Source organism: Scardinius erythrophthalmus (genome assembly GCF_964197995.2).
Source record: "Scardinius erythrophthalmus genome assembly, chromosome: 22".
In the NCBI taxonomy this organism is placed as follows: Eukaryota; Metazoa; Chordata; class Actinopteri; order Cypriniformes; family Leuciscidae; genus Scardinius; species Scardinius erythrophthalmus.
In genome coordinates this window covers 28,289,775-28,310,090 of record NC_138242.1, presented here as the reverse complement: position 1 = coordinate 28,310,090, position 20,316 = coordinate 28,289,775, and the positions used below count along the sequence as shown (strand labels likewise).

At 35.9% G+C, this 20,316-nt stretch overlaps 1 protein-coding gene across 1 annotated transcript in view; it reads right to left on the bottom strand.

Moving 5' to 3' along the window:
* st18 (ST18 C2H2C-type zinc finger transcription factor) overlaps nt 1–20,316 on the bottom strand; it is a gene marked incomplete at both ends in the record, with an annotated part of 59,080 nt that overhangs the window by 24,968 nt on the left and 13,796 nt on the right. Inside the window, 3 exon segments of the mRNA XM_081352378.1 lie at nt 155–185; nt 2,740–2,788; nt 4,951–5,066. Coding sequence (XP_081208504.1) covers nt 155–185; nt 2,740–2,788; nt 4,951–5,066 — 196 coding nt within the window.

Sequence of the window (20,316 nt, the reverse complement as noted above, 5' to 3'; positions counted from 1 at the left end):
TAATATTTGGTATCCAATGCAAAGACATTCATTTATTGTTAAGTGTCCAATACCTGAAATCTTAAATGCAACTTTTGACAACTGCACGTATGAAAAGCCGTCAGAAAAGCCATAAACTGACACCCGGAAGCAGGTAGTGAACTCTCTGGCTTACCTGGGCGCCTCAGCGATGCAGTCAGGCAGAACTGCAAACAGAAAAAGAGAGAGAACGAGTAAACACACATGTTTACATTTCCAGCAGCGAGCCCGGCCCCTCCAGCACCTGCCTGTGATCCTTCACACACCTCTCGCTTTAATGTCACACTCAGACGGACACAATGATGAAGGCTCCTGCTGGCTCGCTGAGAGACGCTTGTGTTGAGGATACAACTCTTCTGGCATACAAAACATCTTAAGCGAAAAACTTCCTCTACCTCTTTTTTTTGCGCTCTGATAATGTGGCTATGGATAGCAGCAAAAAGGATGCAAATCCATACAAAACAAAAAGATGCAAATAAGGCTTCAGGAATTTTTAAAACCACGTTAGAGAGGATCTACCCTTGTCCGGTATCAGTTGACCCTATTTTGCTAGTGGATTAACAGCCCATAAGGTCCTATTTAGGGTTCTTTCAGGCACTTCATCTACAGAACCTTCCATCATGGGATCATTTTTATAAATTAAACATCTCATTAACATACATTAAAGTAACCTATTAAACATGAAAGTATTATGCAATCATTTCTCCTCATGTAGGACCTTTTTGGCATTAAGCGTTATCTAAAATTAAGGCAAGAACCCTAGGGGTTGCTAAGAAGTTGATTCATTTTTGAGTGCTCTGGCCCTTTAAGGTCAGGCATTCTGGGTAATGTCTTTCTTATGAAGTAGGGCTGAACATCAAACAGTTAATCATGTCTTTATGTCAATTGCAACTAGTTAATTTACTCATCATTATAAGTAAAATAGTAGTTGTTACATACAAGAGATATGGTTGTTGATGCAACAAAAAGTATTCAGTCTTATTAAATATTAATAATACAATAAAATAATATGCATATTACATTATAACTACAAAATACATTATATTAAATTAAAAAATATATTAAATAAAATGCCCTTAAAATTCATTATATTTAAATTTATTTAATATTTTTTTCATATTTTTTTTATACATTTATATATATTTTTAAATTACATGTATTACATATTATATTTGTATTATATTATTATATGTTTGACTAGAATAAAACTAAGTCATTAATATGTTTCTACATGATGCACTTTTTAGGTTACCAGACAAACATTTTGTAGACTAAATGAAAGGAAAGGTAAAATGAAAATTCTCTGAAAGGAATGAATTGTTTTATATTTCATAAAGCATGTTCAGGATGCACAATATTTTCTCTTGGGGCAAAATTAGACAATACACATATCTGGATATGCATGGGGAAAAAAAAGCTGGATCACTTTACTAAACAGTGTTTAACAATCACAGCTCTGACATAATGATATATTCAAAGCCTCACTGTGAACTTAGTCTAACGAGATGTACAGACAGAGAGAGAGCGAGAGAGAGAGAGAGAGAGAGAGAGAGAGAGAAGGAATGTGTGTCAGTAGGAGAGAATATCTCATTCACAGCTTCACCTCAATCCCATGGTGAAGACTCAATAAAACACCATCATGAATTTTTACCGGCACATTAAAGGGCCAGGCGCACATGAGCGGTACAGTACGTGGCTCTAAACACTTAAATAATGATGTCCCCTTTCCATTCACGACGCCCTCCTTAACTCGTTTGAAAGAATATTGCCACATAATGAAGTCACTGTCTATGCATAATGCATCGCCGCGGCAACCGCACCTCTCTCCAGCTAAAGAGGATTAATATTAAAATTGACAGATCTGATGTGAGACCGTTAAACTAACACTTCAGATCAAATGTGCGTAGGAAAAGGGGGCGTGCGCACGCGGGCCTGTCAGGAAGCCGTCGCTGAGGCATCATGGGAAATGTGTTCAGCTTGTTTGTGTGAACTTTGTACAGGGCAAATATAATGCATGTTTATATAAACCAATAATGCGTTCTAAAAAGTGTTATGAGATCATGTTTCATAACAAGAGCATGAAATAAATATTATGTTGCAGAGGTAATGGGTTATACATCTTTACAATGATATGAAGCACTTTAACACTTTATGCTAAAATGTATTACGCCATTCAACTTTTTAAAATGCTAAGCAGATGTTAATTAAAATATGTAAATAAGAGCTGACATTTCTAACTATTTGAATATTAAGCGCTGAGTATATGGTTGATAATTATATGAAGTAAAATATAAAAAGTCAAGCTAGATATATCTACTAGATCTGAACCTTAATAAAGAATTAATTAAAAAAACATTTATTAATCTAATAAAGACAGATTGATATATAATATAAATAAAAATAATAATTAATTATACAGTAATTAATATACAGTATGTATATATATATATACACACTGTATATATATATATATATATATATACACACACAGTTTTATATGTATATATATATATATATATACACTAGATAATTTAAAACACTGCTGTTATGTTATGTAATATATTTTGTTATGTTATATTGTTAAACGTCATGTTATACGTTATGTTATATGTAATGTTATGTCATATGTCATATGATGTCACGTCATGTCATGTAATGTTATGTTACGTTATATTATATTATTAAAGTTAGTATATATATTTCAACTTGTGAAGCACTTACTTGTGCCATCACATGTTTCGCTGCGATTCTCTTCACTGTCAGACTCCATCTGGAAATAAAAACAGAAAAAAAGTTAATAACAAATAGCAATTTTCAATTCCAGAGATTTATAATCCTGTTTAATAACTCATCTCAACAGGATCTCATCATCAGAGTGACAGCTAAGTTCCTGTCAGTTTAGGTTATTAATAAGTAAGCCAGATTATTGTCATGCAAAGAGTTGATCACATTGCAAGCACTTCATTTGCAATTTCAGAAACACCCCATCTGCAAGCCCTCACAACTTTAGATCTTAAAAAAAAAGAGAAAAGAATTAACAAGTTTAAAATTCTAGGATTACAATAAATAATAGTAGTAAAAAACCTAATCCAATCAAATGATTCCCGTAGCGTGCAATGAGGCGCCAGCACAAGAAATGAAAGGTCAATGAACTTTATGACAAATAAAAGAGGGAAATTTCACAGTGTTCGCAGTGGCTCGGGTCCATTATGTGCATTGTGTGCCGAGCTTCATATTTTGGCTTGATTTAATTGACTTAGCATCTGCACAGAACTACAGCAGCAAACAGAGTACAGTCAGACAGGCCTTCACTTTTAAGAGGGTGAGACAGGGGCGAGCAAAAATTTAATAATGCAAAAACCAGCGACAAACAAAAGTAGTAGTGTGTGTGTGTGTGTGTGTGTGTGTGTTTAGACAAAAAGAGTTGTTAATACCGGTGCACCTACTCACTCACTCAGTCTCCCTCTCTCTCGGTTTCTCTCTGCCAGCAGTGCCTTGCTGATCCCAAATAAAACCTATTAAATGTAATTATTCTGGGCTGATGGCGCTCTATAGCGGTCGGAGGGTCTGGTGAGCTCGGTGAGTCACTGGCTGGGCTGTTACTTCGCTTATAATGGGAAACATGACTCCTATCTCCCCTTCTCTCGGCTTGGCTGTTGTGATTGAAGCCACTGACCTGTCATACATTTATAATAGGGGGAGCAGGTGTGGCATTGATGGACCTTAATTTCCTTTAATAAACCTTTTATGTGGCCCACTCTTAATGCCACGCCGGCCCTCTCCCGGCTCCCGACGCGTAATAGCTTCATTACTTTTGATTACTGGGGGCCCCTATTGAGACAAACAACTCCCAAACACTATAGATTACATTCTGTAAAAACTAATGTACCTGATTAGTTCATTACACTGGCTCGCTCGTGTACACACAGATGCACGCTAGCACACACAACGCCAGAAGTGGCCTGACGCTTCCGGACGGGCTTTTCTGAACACCTCTTGAAAGCTGAAACTATTAAAAACTGCGAGAGCCATCGTGATTTCTGTATTGTTTCGCTGTGAAAGTGAAAAGAAAGCTTTTATTAGCCCCCGACAAGCACGGGCTTTATTTCAACAAAGGTTACGCAGATTTCGAGGGTTACGTAATTTGATATTTGGTATGTTCAGAGCGGAAACTTTGACACGAGGAGGAGGGCGATCAGGCAACAGCTGCTCACTAACAATCCCTTAAATTACACATCACCACCTTACAAAACCAAACCATATGTCAACAAGCACCGCCGACCTCAGGTATCACGTCAACAGAGCACGCCAAAAACAACTTTAAACAATGGCACAAGTGATTCCCCAGACAAACTACAAACAAACTTTCCATGCTTTACTATAATATACAGTGCAACTGTCACTTAAAGAAGCTACATTGTCTGCAAACTAAAATAATCAAGTTTGTTCATATTAAATAATGTTATAATTGAATATTTCTTTCCTTTTTGCAGTGTTGTACTGGTAACAATACTTTTTAAATGATTGTGTATCATATAGGCTAAACACACAAAAAAATCTCAAAAATGATTTATACTAAAACGTTAGAAAACCCAAACTATGTTGATAGTTATGCATTAACAGTTGCCCCATAGTGCATTTCCATTGTGTCTAAAGTTCACACAGAAAATGTTAAATAAATAAAAGTACTCAGAATGGCTACTAGAGAAATTTACTGCATGTAACAGTGTGGTGCAATACTTTTCTACTTTCATAGGCCTAAATGATTATGTAGAATGTAAATACACACTCACATGAAAAACAAAGGCAAATTATTTTTTAGTCCACAAATTGATACAAGAGTGTATAAACTACTGGATGTGCACATGCGAGATACTCTGACTGAATCAATGGCCAATATATATCCACTGCAGAAACAATGACTAATTTTACCTTTGTTTGCTTGGCCTGTAATGAATAAGATGTTCTGCGAGGTCCCAGCGGGCCGCTCCGGTTACTGCACACACGTTTCTTCAGCTGATCTATGATGTGAGTGTGACATTCATGCTCTGAGTGAAGAAGAAAATGACAAAAGATATCAAGGACAAGTATTTTTGAATGACTAGTGTGGAATCCATTTTTTAATGTCAAATGTGTCCTTTAGAGACAACATGACACAAAATATAAGGACATTTTTATTGTAAAACATTAAAAAGATATTTCTACCCTTTTGAAAATCACTAACTCAATGCAGTCAGGTTGCTTTAGTCATATTAAATCAATCGTATGACATTTATTAGCTTGTGCATACTTTTTAAAGACAGTTCATTTTTAATGGACGACTACATTTTTGTTCGGACAGAAACGCTATTCATGCTCAGAGTGAAAGAAAGACAAAAGATATCAAGGGCAACTTGAATTGCACTTTACGGAGTATGACTAGTGTGAAATAAATGTTTAACTCACAAATGTGTCCTTAAGTGAAACATGACCACATAAACTGCAGTTATAAGTCATTTCTGATTCATGTAAAACATTCAAATGTGCAGTTTTAACTTTAAAAATCTATTTATATCTGTTAAAATGAACTCAATGCACTCAAAGTCATATTAAATAATACTTTTTTTGCCATTTTTAGGTTTCACATTTCACTTCCATTTGGACGACGACATTCAGGAGTTGTTCGAAGCGCTAACCGTGAATGTTACAAACGGTGTCGTTGAGAAACCTGGGAGCGAATTACCAGACAAGACCTCATGTGGCTTTCTTAACAAGATGCAAATTGATTGCTTGACAGAAATCAAATAGCTTGTGTGTAATTAATATGGTTAATCCGGGAAGAGTTTTGTGTGATTGCGCGCATCGGGACAATTTAAACGCTGCGCTACACAACGCCTGAGCTCCGCTATTGGTGAGCCATTCATGCCTGTTGGCTTTGAGAGAGAGAAAGAGAGAGAGAGAGAGAGAGAGAGAGCTTTGTGTTAATTATGGCTAAAAACTCCCAGCATCTTTTGCCCGTTGGCCCCCGCCACCACACGAGCGCAGGGGCCCGGGGACGAGGAGGGGGCCCCCCTCATTAGCATAAGAAGAAAAACGGCCCACTCCTTGAGCGGCCCGTCATCTGCTGAATCATTATAAGGGGGTTTCTCTCGCCCCTTCTGCGCGCAGACAGCGTCCCTCTGAGGGCCGGGCCACTAATGTGCATGGCCTCGCGGTCTCCAAGGAGATAGTGCTTCCTGATGCGGCGTGCGTGTGTGTGGGTGTGTGTGTACGTCTGCGCGTGTGTGTATGCGGCCGCTGCACTTTGCCCTAACCCATCTGCTCTTTTTCTCAAAGCCCCGTCTGAGCCCAACGAGAGAGTTGCACTTTACAGCCTCTAGACATCAATGGGCGTCATCTGATTCAAATAAACGACACGGCGACCCTTAAAAACATACATACAAAGAAGATTAGTGTTAACATTCACAAATGAGAAAGAAAATATGAATGACATTTTCTGGTCAAAACAGAAACGCACACGCTATCATTAAAGGCCGGGTGCAATGTTAGCGCATTTCTAGTCTTTAACGCATGAATGCTAACATCACCGAAAATAAGACAAACAAACAGACAACGACACAATGCATATGGTAATTATGTTTGTTATCAGCATCACAATCGCTCATTGGATTTAACCGCTCAGGGGACGACTGCTTGTAATCAAACCTCAAATCATCTTTAGCTTTATTACGACATGCACAGAAATAGTGTTCAAGGTTAGATTGCAAGTTAAGCGACAATATTTGTGCATTCTGTTGATTAGCACGGAAATATTTTTAGGAAAAACAAACAATGGACGTCTATGGGCCAAGCGTACAAACTTTGTTTTAACTTATATTTGACACAGAATTCACTTCTATTTAACGATTTCAATTCATTTTGGGTTATTAGTAAACAATCAAAGTGTCACGGAAGCAGGGTGATTATCATCAAAACCATAAAAAAAACAGGTTACACTTTATTTTAAGGTGTCCATGTTAGAGAGTAATTAATTAAATGTACTGACTATAGTGTTAGGGTTAGGATTAGGGTTTAGTTTAGGGTTAGCTGCATGCAATTATGCATAAATTATAGTTATTACTATAGTAATTACACGAACACTGTAAAATAAAGTTTTGCCAAAAAACAACAATACTTGAAATAAAATAAAATAAACGGTAACTGAAATATATTACTTACTTTACTAACTTAAAGTACTAAAATAACAAAGTAAAAAATTATTTAAAAAACAATTTAGGATTAAAAAAAAAAAAAAAAAAAATCTTGATGAAATGAAAGAGGAAAAAAACGAACTCAAATTATTAATAGAAAATATTAATGATACTAAAATAATTTTTGATAAAGCAAACACTTATTTTGGATGTTAGATTTCAGAATGTTGACAAATGGATAAAAATGAATAGCAGTTAATAAATGTACATAATAAATGTAAATAATAGCAATAAAACTGATGGTTAAAAATATAAATTTATTAAAAATTCAGGTCTATGCAGCAAGCAACGATATTCCCACAGACTTCCACTGAAAGTGCATTTTTGCGCACACATTTTTTATTTCCAAGTTATTTATCTTGCATTTAATTTGAATTTAACACAACTTTTTTAGACTTTTCAGAAGTGTATTTCTAAAAAAGAATGGCTTTTTTTAATTAAAAGTGCACGCCTACAAGTGCTCTCTCGCTCGCGTTAAGTTGTGTCTTAGTACCTCGACTTTGTAAAATGATAGAGGGTAAAAAAAGCAGAAAGAAATAAGCGTAAAAAACATCCGAAGCGCACTCAGTGCCCTTTTCCTTCCTGAATGACTGTTATGATTAGATTGTACTTTCAGTGTAATTACGGAATAAGCACTATGTGGCACTAAACAATGAATAAATAAAGACCTCCAGCTCTATCTCCACCCAGATACCTCCCTCCCTCCTTCTTCTCTCTCCTTCCAATCACCTTTCCCTGTTTTCTTCTCCTCTCTCTCTCTCTCTCTCTCTCTCTCTCTCTCTCTCTCTCTCTCCATATCACCTGTCTCGCTAGTATCGCACAGAGAGAGTTATGAAGACACACAGGATCTCATTGCAAGGTCACCCACTCTCTTTCTATCTCGCTCTCTCCCTCTTTTTGTTTGTCTGTAGCGTCTGGCTGGAAAAGGGTTAAGCCAGGAATGGATTTAATTATGGAATGAATGGAATCACAATGCGCCTGCAGCAAGTTTGTGCCTCCTTATTTATTAAAGCTGCTGATGGTCCAGGTTTGATGAGCCACTTCGGGCATAATTGAGTCATCATACAAAGAGGGTTCCACGCATTCAGAGAGGTTTTATCAGCTGCAAACAGACCTGATTACTGGCAATTACACTATGATCTAGGAGGATGGTGGGGGGGGGGGGGGGGTGGGAGGGGTAACTTGTGTGTTTATAGTTTACCCCAGGAATAATTTCCACATTCATTTTACATGCTAAGTGTTTTTCTGTTGCGGCGTAATAAAGCGCAAAGCGAGAGATAGCGGCGTTTTACTTTCATTTTCCCCCTGCGCTGAATGTCTTACTGTAACCGAAAAAAGGGGAAAGAAAGGAAGAAAATAATTGCAATTGAATGCGCGTCAGAAGGGCGGTTGGGGGTTTTGTTTACATGCTTTTTGAAATAAAAAAGCATGCGGAGGTGTGAAGCAAACAGTGACATATGTCTGAACTGGGTGGAGTTGAACACAATCCATTATTGTACGTCGCTTTGATACTTTTTACTTCAAGGGAAATTAATTACATGCACATCAAAGATTGATCAAATCTAAAAAAAAAAGAAGAAGAAATATTCACAATGATCATTCACTATATAGGCCTTCTGCCTAAAAACAAAGGCAGGGAGATGTAAAGAAAGGGGACGCCTGAGATTAGAAGGGGCGGGTGTGTGTAAACGCGAGATATCAGTCTCCATGTACTTCATGCCAGAGACTTTAAACTGTGAAATCTGAGAACTCAAAAAGCTGCTATTTTAACTTCTGTTAGCTCCTGGAATATGAGGCTATGTTTTCTTTCTAGGGCAAGCATAATTAGTTTCAGTATAATTACCTTAAAGTGCATCATCTGTCCCTAGGTCTAATGTGGGAGTAACTTCAAAGATACACTTGTTTCCAACTGTTTAAAGCATTTCTCATCTGATAAATTATTCTATGAGAAATCTGCCAGCAAACGCAGATGATAAAAAAGGATGTTTGCAATGGAAACGTGGCGTTTGTAGAGCTCCGAAGTTAAAGCTCGTGCAAACAATTCTGCAAAAGTGACCAAATAAATTAATACATTATAAAGTCATTTAATGGAGCACAGAAACAGATAAAATACTCCTATCAAACTAAACACTATATCAGGTACAATATCACATAATTAAATATCCATCCATCTATATATCTATCTGAACTGTACTGAATTATATATTATTTATTATAACGCATTCTTACTATTTAAAAAAAATATATATATATTTTTGTGTATTTTTTGGATGTATAATACATATCAAATTATGTATATTATATTATATATATAATATTTACAATATAAATGTAGATATATATATATATATATATATATATATATATATATATATCGACAAATACAGTATATTGTAATATATACATAATTTTTGCAATAGTAAGAGAAGTCATTGTAATATACATACATACATACATACATACACATACATATACATATACATATATATATATATATATACACATACATACACACACACAAATATATATATATATATATATAATAAAAAAACTATCTACTTGCCAACACATGATACAAAATGTTGTTTGCAATAGTCAAATTCATTATAAATAATACATTTTATTTATTTATTAATTTTTTTTTTTTTTTATTAATTTATTAATTTATTTATTTGATTAATTAATTAATTAATTTATTGGTTCATTCATCATTCGGTTAATAAAACTGGCTCCAAAAGAGCTAAATAATACTGTCAGGAACTTCAATTTAAAAAATCTAAAAATTGGTAAAGTGTGATGGCCTTTATCGAAGCTCCTTTAAAATACAGTGCCATTTGAACAGCGAGAGATACTTCATTAAAGTCTAGTAAAAGACCTAGCTTAGGGACACAAATATATTTCAGAAAAGTTACTGGGCAACGTGAACATATTTATTTATGCTAACAACTGCATTGTCTCTACATCTTCAATTCAAAGGCTGACCTATCGCTTCCCTTAATGTGCTTTGGAGAAGCATAAAAGGGCATCTGAAACGAAAATGAGATGCCACAATCGAGGCCAGGTGTTAGCAGGGACAACTTCCACGCCTGTTCTCCGTTATCAGCACGCACTGATCCGGCCCATTGTCTCAGGACGGGAAGGTATCTCAATAGAGAGGATGCATGAGTACTACCAGGTGGTCGGCAATTTGTTGAAGCCGTGGCTACCATTCCAGCTAAATCCTGGAGCACAAAAGGCAGGTCTCCAGGCTCTGAAGCCCCTGGGTTAAAAAAAAAAAATGGAAAAAGAGAAAGGGGGGAAAGTAGGCCTATATCACAGGCAGGGTTTGAAAGGAGAAGACCCTTTAAACTCCTGATTCCTAATAAGATTGAAATGAACAGCTCGCATGGCAGCTGTACTTTTCCCAGGGTTAATTACCTTTCACTGCACTTGCCTAATGAGTCAGCTGTTCCTGTCATTAAACAACTCCACTTCACCATAGCTTCTTCATCCTCCACAAACACTGGCCCTCCTGTTTGCTCACTTGTTTCAGCAGCATGTGAGACGGAGAGAGGGAAAAAGGGAAAGGTTGCCCTTCATGGCATATGTTTGGAAACTGGCGGCCACTCACAGTTTTGAGCTCTGATTATGAAATTGAACCCCAAAACAATCTGGCAATGCAAGTGAGGGTGAATTACACTTGTAATTTAGATTCACTTCGCATAAATTGCTTTCTTCAAAATTAGACTTTTTTTGGTTGGGTACTTTTTCCCAATACACTAGTGATTCCCAACCTGAGAACTTGAATTTTGATTTGTTAAACCTGCAGTTTAAAGCAATGTAAACATGTTGTGGCGGTCAAAGGATTAGAAAAATAAATACTTACACATTTTTTTTTTATAATAATAGGATAATAATAAATAAATAAAAAACAAATGATAATAATAATAAAATATTAATATATATAAAAAATCCTTTATAAGGACAAACTATGATAGTGTAATCTGTCAAGTTTTACACTATATGTGCTAATTACAATGATGGTATCAATTTAAAAAATAATTAATTAAATAATAAATGATAATTAAATAATAGATTAAAACCACAACTAATTTGTTAAATGTCATTATTTCATTTAATAATGTGTAATCTGTCAAGTTTTACACTTGAAGTAGAATATATGAACTACTTATAGTTAAAATTGTATCCATTTAAAAATAAATAAATAATTAAAAAATACATAGATTAAAACTACAACTAATTGTGAGTTATGTCTTTATTTCATTTCGACTATAAGGACAAAAATATGACAATGTATAATCTGCACATTTTTACACTCAAAGTAGAATATATGTGCTAATTATAATAATAGTATAAATTTAAAAATTAATTATTATTAATTAATTATAATTCCTTTATGTCATCATTTCAGTTCAACTATAAGGACAAAAATATGACAATGTATAATCTGTTAAGTTTTACACTCAAAGTAGAATACATGTGCTAATTATAATATAATCCATTTACAAATGAATTATTATTGATGACAAAATTATGACAATGTATAACCAGTAAAGTTTGACACTCTAAGTAGAATATATGTGCTAATTATAATAATATAATCCATTTACAAATGAATTATTATTGATGACAAAATTATGACAATGTATAACCAGTAAAGTTTGACACTCTAAGTAGAATATATGTGCTAATTATAATAATATAATCCATTTACAAATGAATTATAATTGATTAATTATAGTTCTTTTATGATTTTTTTTCAGTTCCACTATGACAAAAATATGACGCTGTATAACCAGTAAAGTTTGACACTCAAAGTAGAATATATGTGCTACTTGAAATAACAGTATCAATTTAAATTTTTTTAAAAAAAAAATAATATTAATAGATTAAAACCACAACTAATTGTAATTAATGTCATTATTTCAGCTCCACTATAAAGACACAAAATAATAATAAAGTGTAATCTGTAAAGTTTTACACAAAGTAGAATCTATGCACTACTTTGTGAGGCACAATAGTTTTACTTGTTTAAAAGCAGCTTTAATAGTATTACTGATCATTATTAATGCTAAATATTGAATATGATGTATAAAATGAGTAAATATGAGCACAATAGGAACAGTAAAGATGAGGGATACTTGAGCCTTATTAATGGGGTTCTTTGAGGCACATGTGACACTCCACCTCATAACACATGCACAGGCTGAGTCAAACAAACAGACATCTTCAACGCAAACGGTGTCAAATCCCTATATAGAGCAGAGCGAGCAGGTCTATAACATGCTGGAAAGTCCTCTTTGGCATCTACACAGACACCAGCACCATGAGCTCAGCTTCAGCACATCTCCGCTGTGCTGTCATCATTTCAGGCTGGATCCTGCAGCTCAGGCTGTTCGGGGAGTTTTAAGTGATTTTTGCCAGTGTGTGGCGAAATCCCCAGGCCACCTGGATTACAAACTCTAGTCCTTTAACTCATGCCAGTCTAAATCCATGTTAACTCGGATTTACCTCTGGCATAGGAATTCCCAGTCCGAGTAAGCTTTGTTTGGAAAGAGTTGCGTCTAAGTATTTTATGCATTAAAAAGAGGTCTAGTGGGGAATTCTGATTTAACTAAAATGTCCAAACGGGCTGAGGGATCAGGATCATGGATTTATGAAGTCTCATTCTGTAATCTTCTAATAAACAGAATGGATGCGTGCACACTTTTGTCATAAACTTGTTTTTACAACTTGCTTTTAAGGTGCTTACAAAAATGATGCCTAAGCAAGAAATAAACTCCGAGAACATTTGCAAACATTTCTGTAATTGCCTTATTTTATCCTAATAACTACAATGCTTCTGTTAGCATAAGTGTAGAACAACAGCAGACAAACACACACACACACACACACACACACACACTATTTAAAGGTAATTCAATTAATTTAAATATATATATAATTACTATATGTAACTCTATAACCCAATATGAAAAACTTTTTGCATTTTTAGAATGAAAAAAATCTCTATATTTATTTGTATAATACACAAATTCTTTTTTCAAAATAAAAACATCCCAAAATGTCCTCATAGGGAAGTTCAGCTCACTTCTAGGGGCACACACACACACACACACACACACACACACACACACACACACACACACACACACACACACACACACACACACACACACACACACACACACACACACACACAATCACGTGACCCTACAGTGAGGTCACACTGTTTTCTACTTAAATGGTCAAAAAAGCCACATTATGAGTTTAAAACAAGCTTCCCATACCAGCAGATGGAACTTACACATGATTATATGCATCAGTAAAATGAATAATCTTTAAGGAAATGTAAATTTGACTTAACCCCCAGGATTTAATAAAGAGGATGGATTCTGAACACTCTTAACCCATATTCTCATAGCCAGAAAAAAAAAAGATATGCATCTTTCAAAGGACCAAATGTTCAATAAAGAAGTACTTTATAAATTGAAGTTGTTTCAATTTCCAGATTTCAAAATCTCTGCATTTGCTTTTATCAGATTGTGATTGACCACAACTTTAGATATTACATTGAGTGTGTGTTTGTGTGTGTGCATCACATCTGAACCACACACTTATTTAAAAAAATAACAAGCCATGTCGCAAACTATAAAATATTAATTTTCAATATTGTTGCATTTGTGCTATTTCTAAATGTTATGCCAAATTTGTGGGACACCAAAATCGCTATTTTATATTATATGAAAAATAACTAAATTACACAAATTAAAAAAAAAAATCTAAAAATGGTAGACATGAAATATCAGTTTTAAATTTTTTTTTTTTTTTTTACTTTTACCACATTATTAAAAGCAACTGTGTGGAAGCAAACTTTGAGAAAAGTGAAAAAAAAAAATCAATTGATCCTCTGATTCAATAGTCATCCTGAAATAATCAGTTAACCATGTAGCGTAAAGTCCACTAAATCTGGCTTTTGACTCGCATCTTGGAAGAACCAACTTTAGTTTTCCCTGTAATACACGTATGTCAACTCGCCATGCATATGATCAAAAGCCACGCTTCCCAAAGCAGAACTAAACAAAAACTACTAGTTCCCAAATGAACAAGCTTCACAGCTAAAGATGAGGACGTTGAGGCGAACACAAAAGTAAAGCGTGCATACGGAAAGACAAACAATGTATTAATTACAGTGAAGAGTTTTATCTAAAGAAGAGTGTCTCAACTCTGACTCAGAAACATGCTTCCAGGAGCATCACCCCTCTCAAACACGACCCTGGAAATGACAGCGTACGAAAAGCACTGCACTTGTCTTGATGCATTTCACAGATCAAGCCCTCCATCCAGCCAAGCATCTTTCTCACCCCCAACCCACCTCTCCACTTCCCTCTCTTTCTCTTAACAAACACAGACGGACACAAACACAGTCAGCGGGTTAGTGAAGGGCCACCTGACTTACCACATCCACGCGAGCTTTTCACAGCGACATGAAAGGTGTTGTTAGTGGAGAGCAGAGGAGGTGGGGTCGGGGTTACGCCGTGTCTTGCTGTTGTGTCGCGTGGCGAGAGGGGAAAGCGAGTGCTTTGGGTCTCTATCCCCCCAGCTCTCCCCCTTCAGCCTTTGTGTCATTCATTTAACCACCAATCTCATTAGGCAGCGACGCACAATGGGCTGAACTATTTTCAGTATAAATATACCACATGGTGACCCTCAAGGTATAACTTATGAAGGACTGTCTAATCTCATAAAAGATGGATAAACAAAAAAGCAAAGCAAAGGTCAAAAAATGAATTAATAAATAAATAAAGATCAGAATGCTTTCATATATGAACCTAAATAAAACATCAGTTTGTGGCTTAACATATTGAACATGAATATAGTAAATGCAATTTATAATACTTAAATGTTAGTATTTATTAATAGTTACAAAAGATGCAAAATTAGGATAAATATGCAGTGTAGAATTAGCCTAAATATTCTATTTAAATATAAATAAAGAAAATTAAGTACATAAAGCATATCAAACTATTAATTAAATATCAAATATTTTAAAATTCCTATGCATTTTTCCTTCACTTTATGCTGTGACAATGACTAAAAAAATAATAAAAATTGTGCTTTTTTTCTTTAGCAAAAAATTATAACGAGTGCATTGGCAATTTCACTCTTCAAAACAAAAAGAAACGTGTTTAAAAATCAAAGCGATGTAAATATAAAGTGTAACACTATAAATGAAAAAATTCTGATTTCTATATTTTTATAAAAAAATATTTCCTTCATTTTTCTACTGTGAGCATGCTGAAATAAGGTACAATTAGTTTTATTATTAATACTCCAAAGTTTTGGGGAAAATAATAAAGATATAGAGTGCGTTGCCAAAATCCCTCTTCAAAATCAAAGCGATGCAAATATAAAACTATTAATGAAAAATTAAATATAAAAAATGTAGGACCATGAGTAAAAAACAAACAAACATATAGTGTTACTTCAATTACTACAGTGTTTTGGGGGAAAACCAATGCAAAAAAATGCTAAAAATGCTCAAAATGCCAATATCGCTCTTGAAAACAAAAAGAAATGCGTTTTAATATCAGAGCGACGTTTGGTAACGTTACACATGCTGCTGTGTCCTTCTGACTCCAAAATTGTCTTTCTACTCATAATTCCATGTAAAATGCATTAAGGTGGGACTCACATTAGTGGCAGCTGTCCATAATCAGCAGGGACATGTCTATTGGCTAACTTGACCCATGTCAGTAGACAAAACAAACAGAGACACACACACACACACCATTAAAAAAAAAGAAGATTTCAAAAGCCTAGGACTTGCCGAGCGAGGTCACTGGAGATTTTCCAGACAAACGCAATCCGGAGGGGTGGTGGATGGTGTGTGTGTGTGGTGAAGGGGTGGTGTGTGTGTGTGTGTGTGGTGAAGGGGTGGTGGATGGTGTGGTTAAAGGGGGTGGGGGGGGAGAATAAAAAAGGACAGGCTTAGAATCTCATTTTACCAGACCGCACACAATCTGGGCTCCCACTGAACTATCTCTGCCTGACCGCTTTCTATTTATCCCTTATCAGTGTTTACCAACCGCTACTTCTCTTTCATTCATACTGTGCGGCAGTTCTCTTACTATCAGTCAACAGCTGACACCATGGAACAGCCTCAAAGGCATAGGAAAGGATCAAAACTGAACCAAAGCTGTTTAAACAATACAACAGAGGAAATAAATTCATAAATCCTAATTCTTCCCAACCCACAAGGGTGCAGGCAGATCCTTTATAGTTAGGCCAACAAACACACCCGCAGCCAATGAGGTAACACTGCTATCAAGGTAGATGCTGAAATATATTCAGAGGGAAAAAAAGTGTCAAAAAAGGCCCATGTAATTTTAATTACACAACATGGCTCACTGCCTTTTCGTGCTTTACTTTTTTACTTCTATTTTTGCCTGAGTACAAATTGATCTTCATGCTGGATTTTTTTTTTTTTTTCGCAATATCACATTTGGTTATCTGTCATATGAAAGATATCTGCCTACAGATTCAAAGAAACATTTGATGCATCGCTTAAATCTCTCACAAACGCTTAAGCCAATCAGATGGAGAGGATTCAGTGGCTTTTGTTTTCATTTGGACATTTTCAGTTAATTGCGAATATAATTCTGGAGTCATCGCATCAAACGGTCGGTGCTAAAAATCAAACGTTGCTCTATTGTGTGTAATCTTCCTGCCATGCTCCTGATTTCACTTGCATTTCTCCAACACACACACACACACACACACACACACACACAGCGCTCTGTTTTCCTGGACTACTGTTCAAAAGTTAAGTAATTAATTACATTCAGTCTATCACCAGCTGCTCCACAGCAGATGGAACATTTTTAAAACCTTGTTGAATTAAACCCACAAAATTCATTTGCCTGGATTAACCAAGTGAAGTTTGTGCATGGATGGCTTTGTGCAAGGGGTTCAGAAAAAAAAAAAAAACAGGTAACAAGATGTTACACGGGTACACAATTACCATGTGAACGTTTTGGTGTCGTATCTCTTGATTTATTGGGCTAAAATGGCATTGCAAATGGCAGCGTGTTGATGTTTAGCATTACGAAGCTGAACCGAAGTGTTAATTTGAGTACTGGGAGTTTTACTCGTGGTTTGAATGTTTTCTAACAGCTGAGTAGGCGTAAACGAGCAGGTCAAAAGGTCATGAAGGTTAAAGCCGAACCCAGTTGACCTTCAACAAAGCGGAGGCCGGTTTGTGAGGAAGAGAGAGTCTGTTCAGCACCAGTTTGGTGAGCAGCACCATGGACAGTTCCCTGATCTCTCACACGACTGGATGAAACTGTTGCGCTCCTGTAATGAGCCTGACAGTAGAAGATAAGACATCATTCAGCTTGCTTAAGCGACACAATTCTGTTGACTTTGCTTTAGTAGTGGTGAATGACAAAACGAATAGTTAAATAATAAAAGGTGATGCACGTAATCTGATTTATTAGAGATTTTGGCTTTAAACAAACAAAACTACTGTACTTTTTAGTTCACAAAATACTGGCATTTTCACTAAAATATTATTTCATGACGATTGTCTTTGCATAGTACAGTACAAAACTGCATACAAATCAATGTAATAACCACAGTGTGGTAATATGATGATTCATTTGTTAAAATTACATTGACTAATTTTAGATAACAAAACATTCACTAAACTAGGTGTTTTAAGTAATAAATATTTTTGGCCTGAGAAAAAGTTCTTGTATTGAAAGTGTTCATAAACAGCAATGAAAAATATAATTAGAAAATTAACCTGTTGACATGGCAGTGAAAATTCAGCTCGCATGTGAAGTTAAAGTGTACTGCTTTATAAAATGCCATTGCAACATAAACAGTAATAATTTCTAAGAATGAAAATCTCCTTCATGCACACATCCAGTTTTAGCTAAAAGTTTCAAACGTAAACCCTCAGACAAAAACACAATGCTAAAGTCTGTTTTATCCATGACGCCACATGGACACAGATCTGAGTTTGCTTTCCAGGTGGCAACTGCTAAAAACCAAACCGAAACCAAAATGCCGTACAACCTAAAGACAGCAGGATAGAAGGCAGTGTTAACGCAGCCCGAAGCCTGAAAGTTTGAGATGAAAGAGAGGAAGGGCTGTGTGTGCTCAGCTGCTGTACCGAAAGCCCAAGCTTTGTGCTAACACACAATGCTAACACGTCTAAGACTCGCTTTAAACCCTCCGGCACACGCACAGCGACTTTCATTTAGGTAGACAACATCTACTGTTATCTGTGTGATTAAAAATAGGTCATTCTTCTTCAAATACACAGTTTGAGCTGTCTAATCTGCCCTTGCGCCCTCTGAATCCTAGAGCGAACAGAAGTCGCTTTCAGCGAACAATAAAGCTAATCTCAAAAAAGTAAAAAATGTATAAAAAATACAAGAAAGCTAGGAAAAAGAAATCAGAATTTTACTTTTTAAACCAATAAATAAATAAATAAATGTATCTTTTATTAAATAAAATATTAAGTAAATGTTACAATTTTAAATTCTAATTCCCATTCAAAACTTTTCTTTTGTACTAAGCTGTCAACAGCAACACATCCTGTCAGTTCAAAGACAAACAGCTCGATTTGATACCCAAACACCGACCACAGACGGCTACAGCTACTGTCACATCAAAAAAAAAAAAAAAAAGAAGCGTAGCACCAACCTACTTGACTGCTGCTGAAAGTTAGCTGCGGATTGTGTGGTCCCTGCTCGGCTGATGCTCTAGCGCTGGAGCCGGTAGCTTTTGAAAGGTAGTCCCCAGGAATATGACACACTATGTCTGTGACAGCCCCGAGATAAGCACCTGCGTTCTGCTCTCTTTCTACGTCACACCTCCCTATTCACAAGCTCTCAATATGATGCACATTTGCACATCAACAGCAACCCCTCCACTACCACACACACACACACACACACACACACTTCACTCCACTCCCACATCCGCAAAACATAAAAACCGGCGCACAGAGGGGAGGAACAGACAGTTTTTTTTCCTCTCCACATGCACACACTGATTTATCCTGCTCTTCCTAACATGTGCATGCAGGTGCGTGTTTGCGTTGAATTGCGTACATTAAAAAGCTAAACTTTCACGTGTATATTGTTGTGATGGGGGTTTGGGCATATGTCCTTCCAAACACACCCCCCCTTTACCCCATCCCACTCCACCCACAATCTCTCCTCCCCCCATATCAGTTACCATGCAAATGAGATGGAATGTCAGCCTTCGGTAGCAGATGGTCAGAGATGATAACAATGGCTCAACAGACCAGTTCCAATGTCTGCCACTTTATTGCTACGGAAACAACAAGCAGAAGTATATGTAATGAGAGGTCGGCCTGGTGGATGTTTTTTCCTTATTTGCACTCCTTGCCCTTTCTGAAATGAGTCTTACCCCGGTTTTATGCTATTATGTATTGCACGAGTGCTGCCGGGTCATTCTGTGAAACGGATGAGGTGATTTTTAACCGTCATTTTGTGAGATTGGGAATTATTAATCAGATAAATTATGCATTTTAGTGTTAATAAATTACCGTGTTAAAGTCAGCATGAAACTTAGGTTATTATTGTGACATATTTGGCTTCTCAAACAAGAAAAATGTTGGGACGGGACTTGATTTTGTTCATCGGGAACTGATTGGTTCGTTGTGGTTTGCTATTGGTGGATCTCATGTGAGTGACAGGTTGCCCCGCCCTCCTGCCAGTAAACACATCATCAGAGAAGAAAGGAGATGGTTCTGCAAGAAGGAGGGGAAGTTATTTTGACCAAATGAATCTAATGCTGATATTTTCAGCATGGTCTCATGGGAAGAGGGAACAATTTGCTAGAGATACCAAATCTAAGCCTAGACCAACCATAAAGCCTTAAACCTTAAACCAAAATTATAATAGGAAAATAAACTGTAAAAGTGTGTTTTAGTATAATCCAAATTATACAGTCTCATATAATTTCAGCAAGTCGTACAAATAATTACGAGTTATCATACAAGTGGATATTTTGACAAATTGAAAAATTA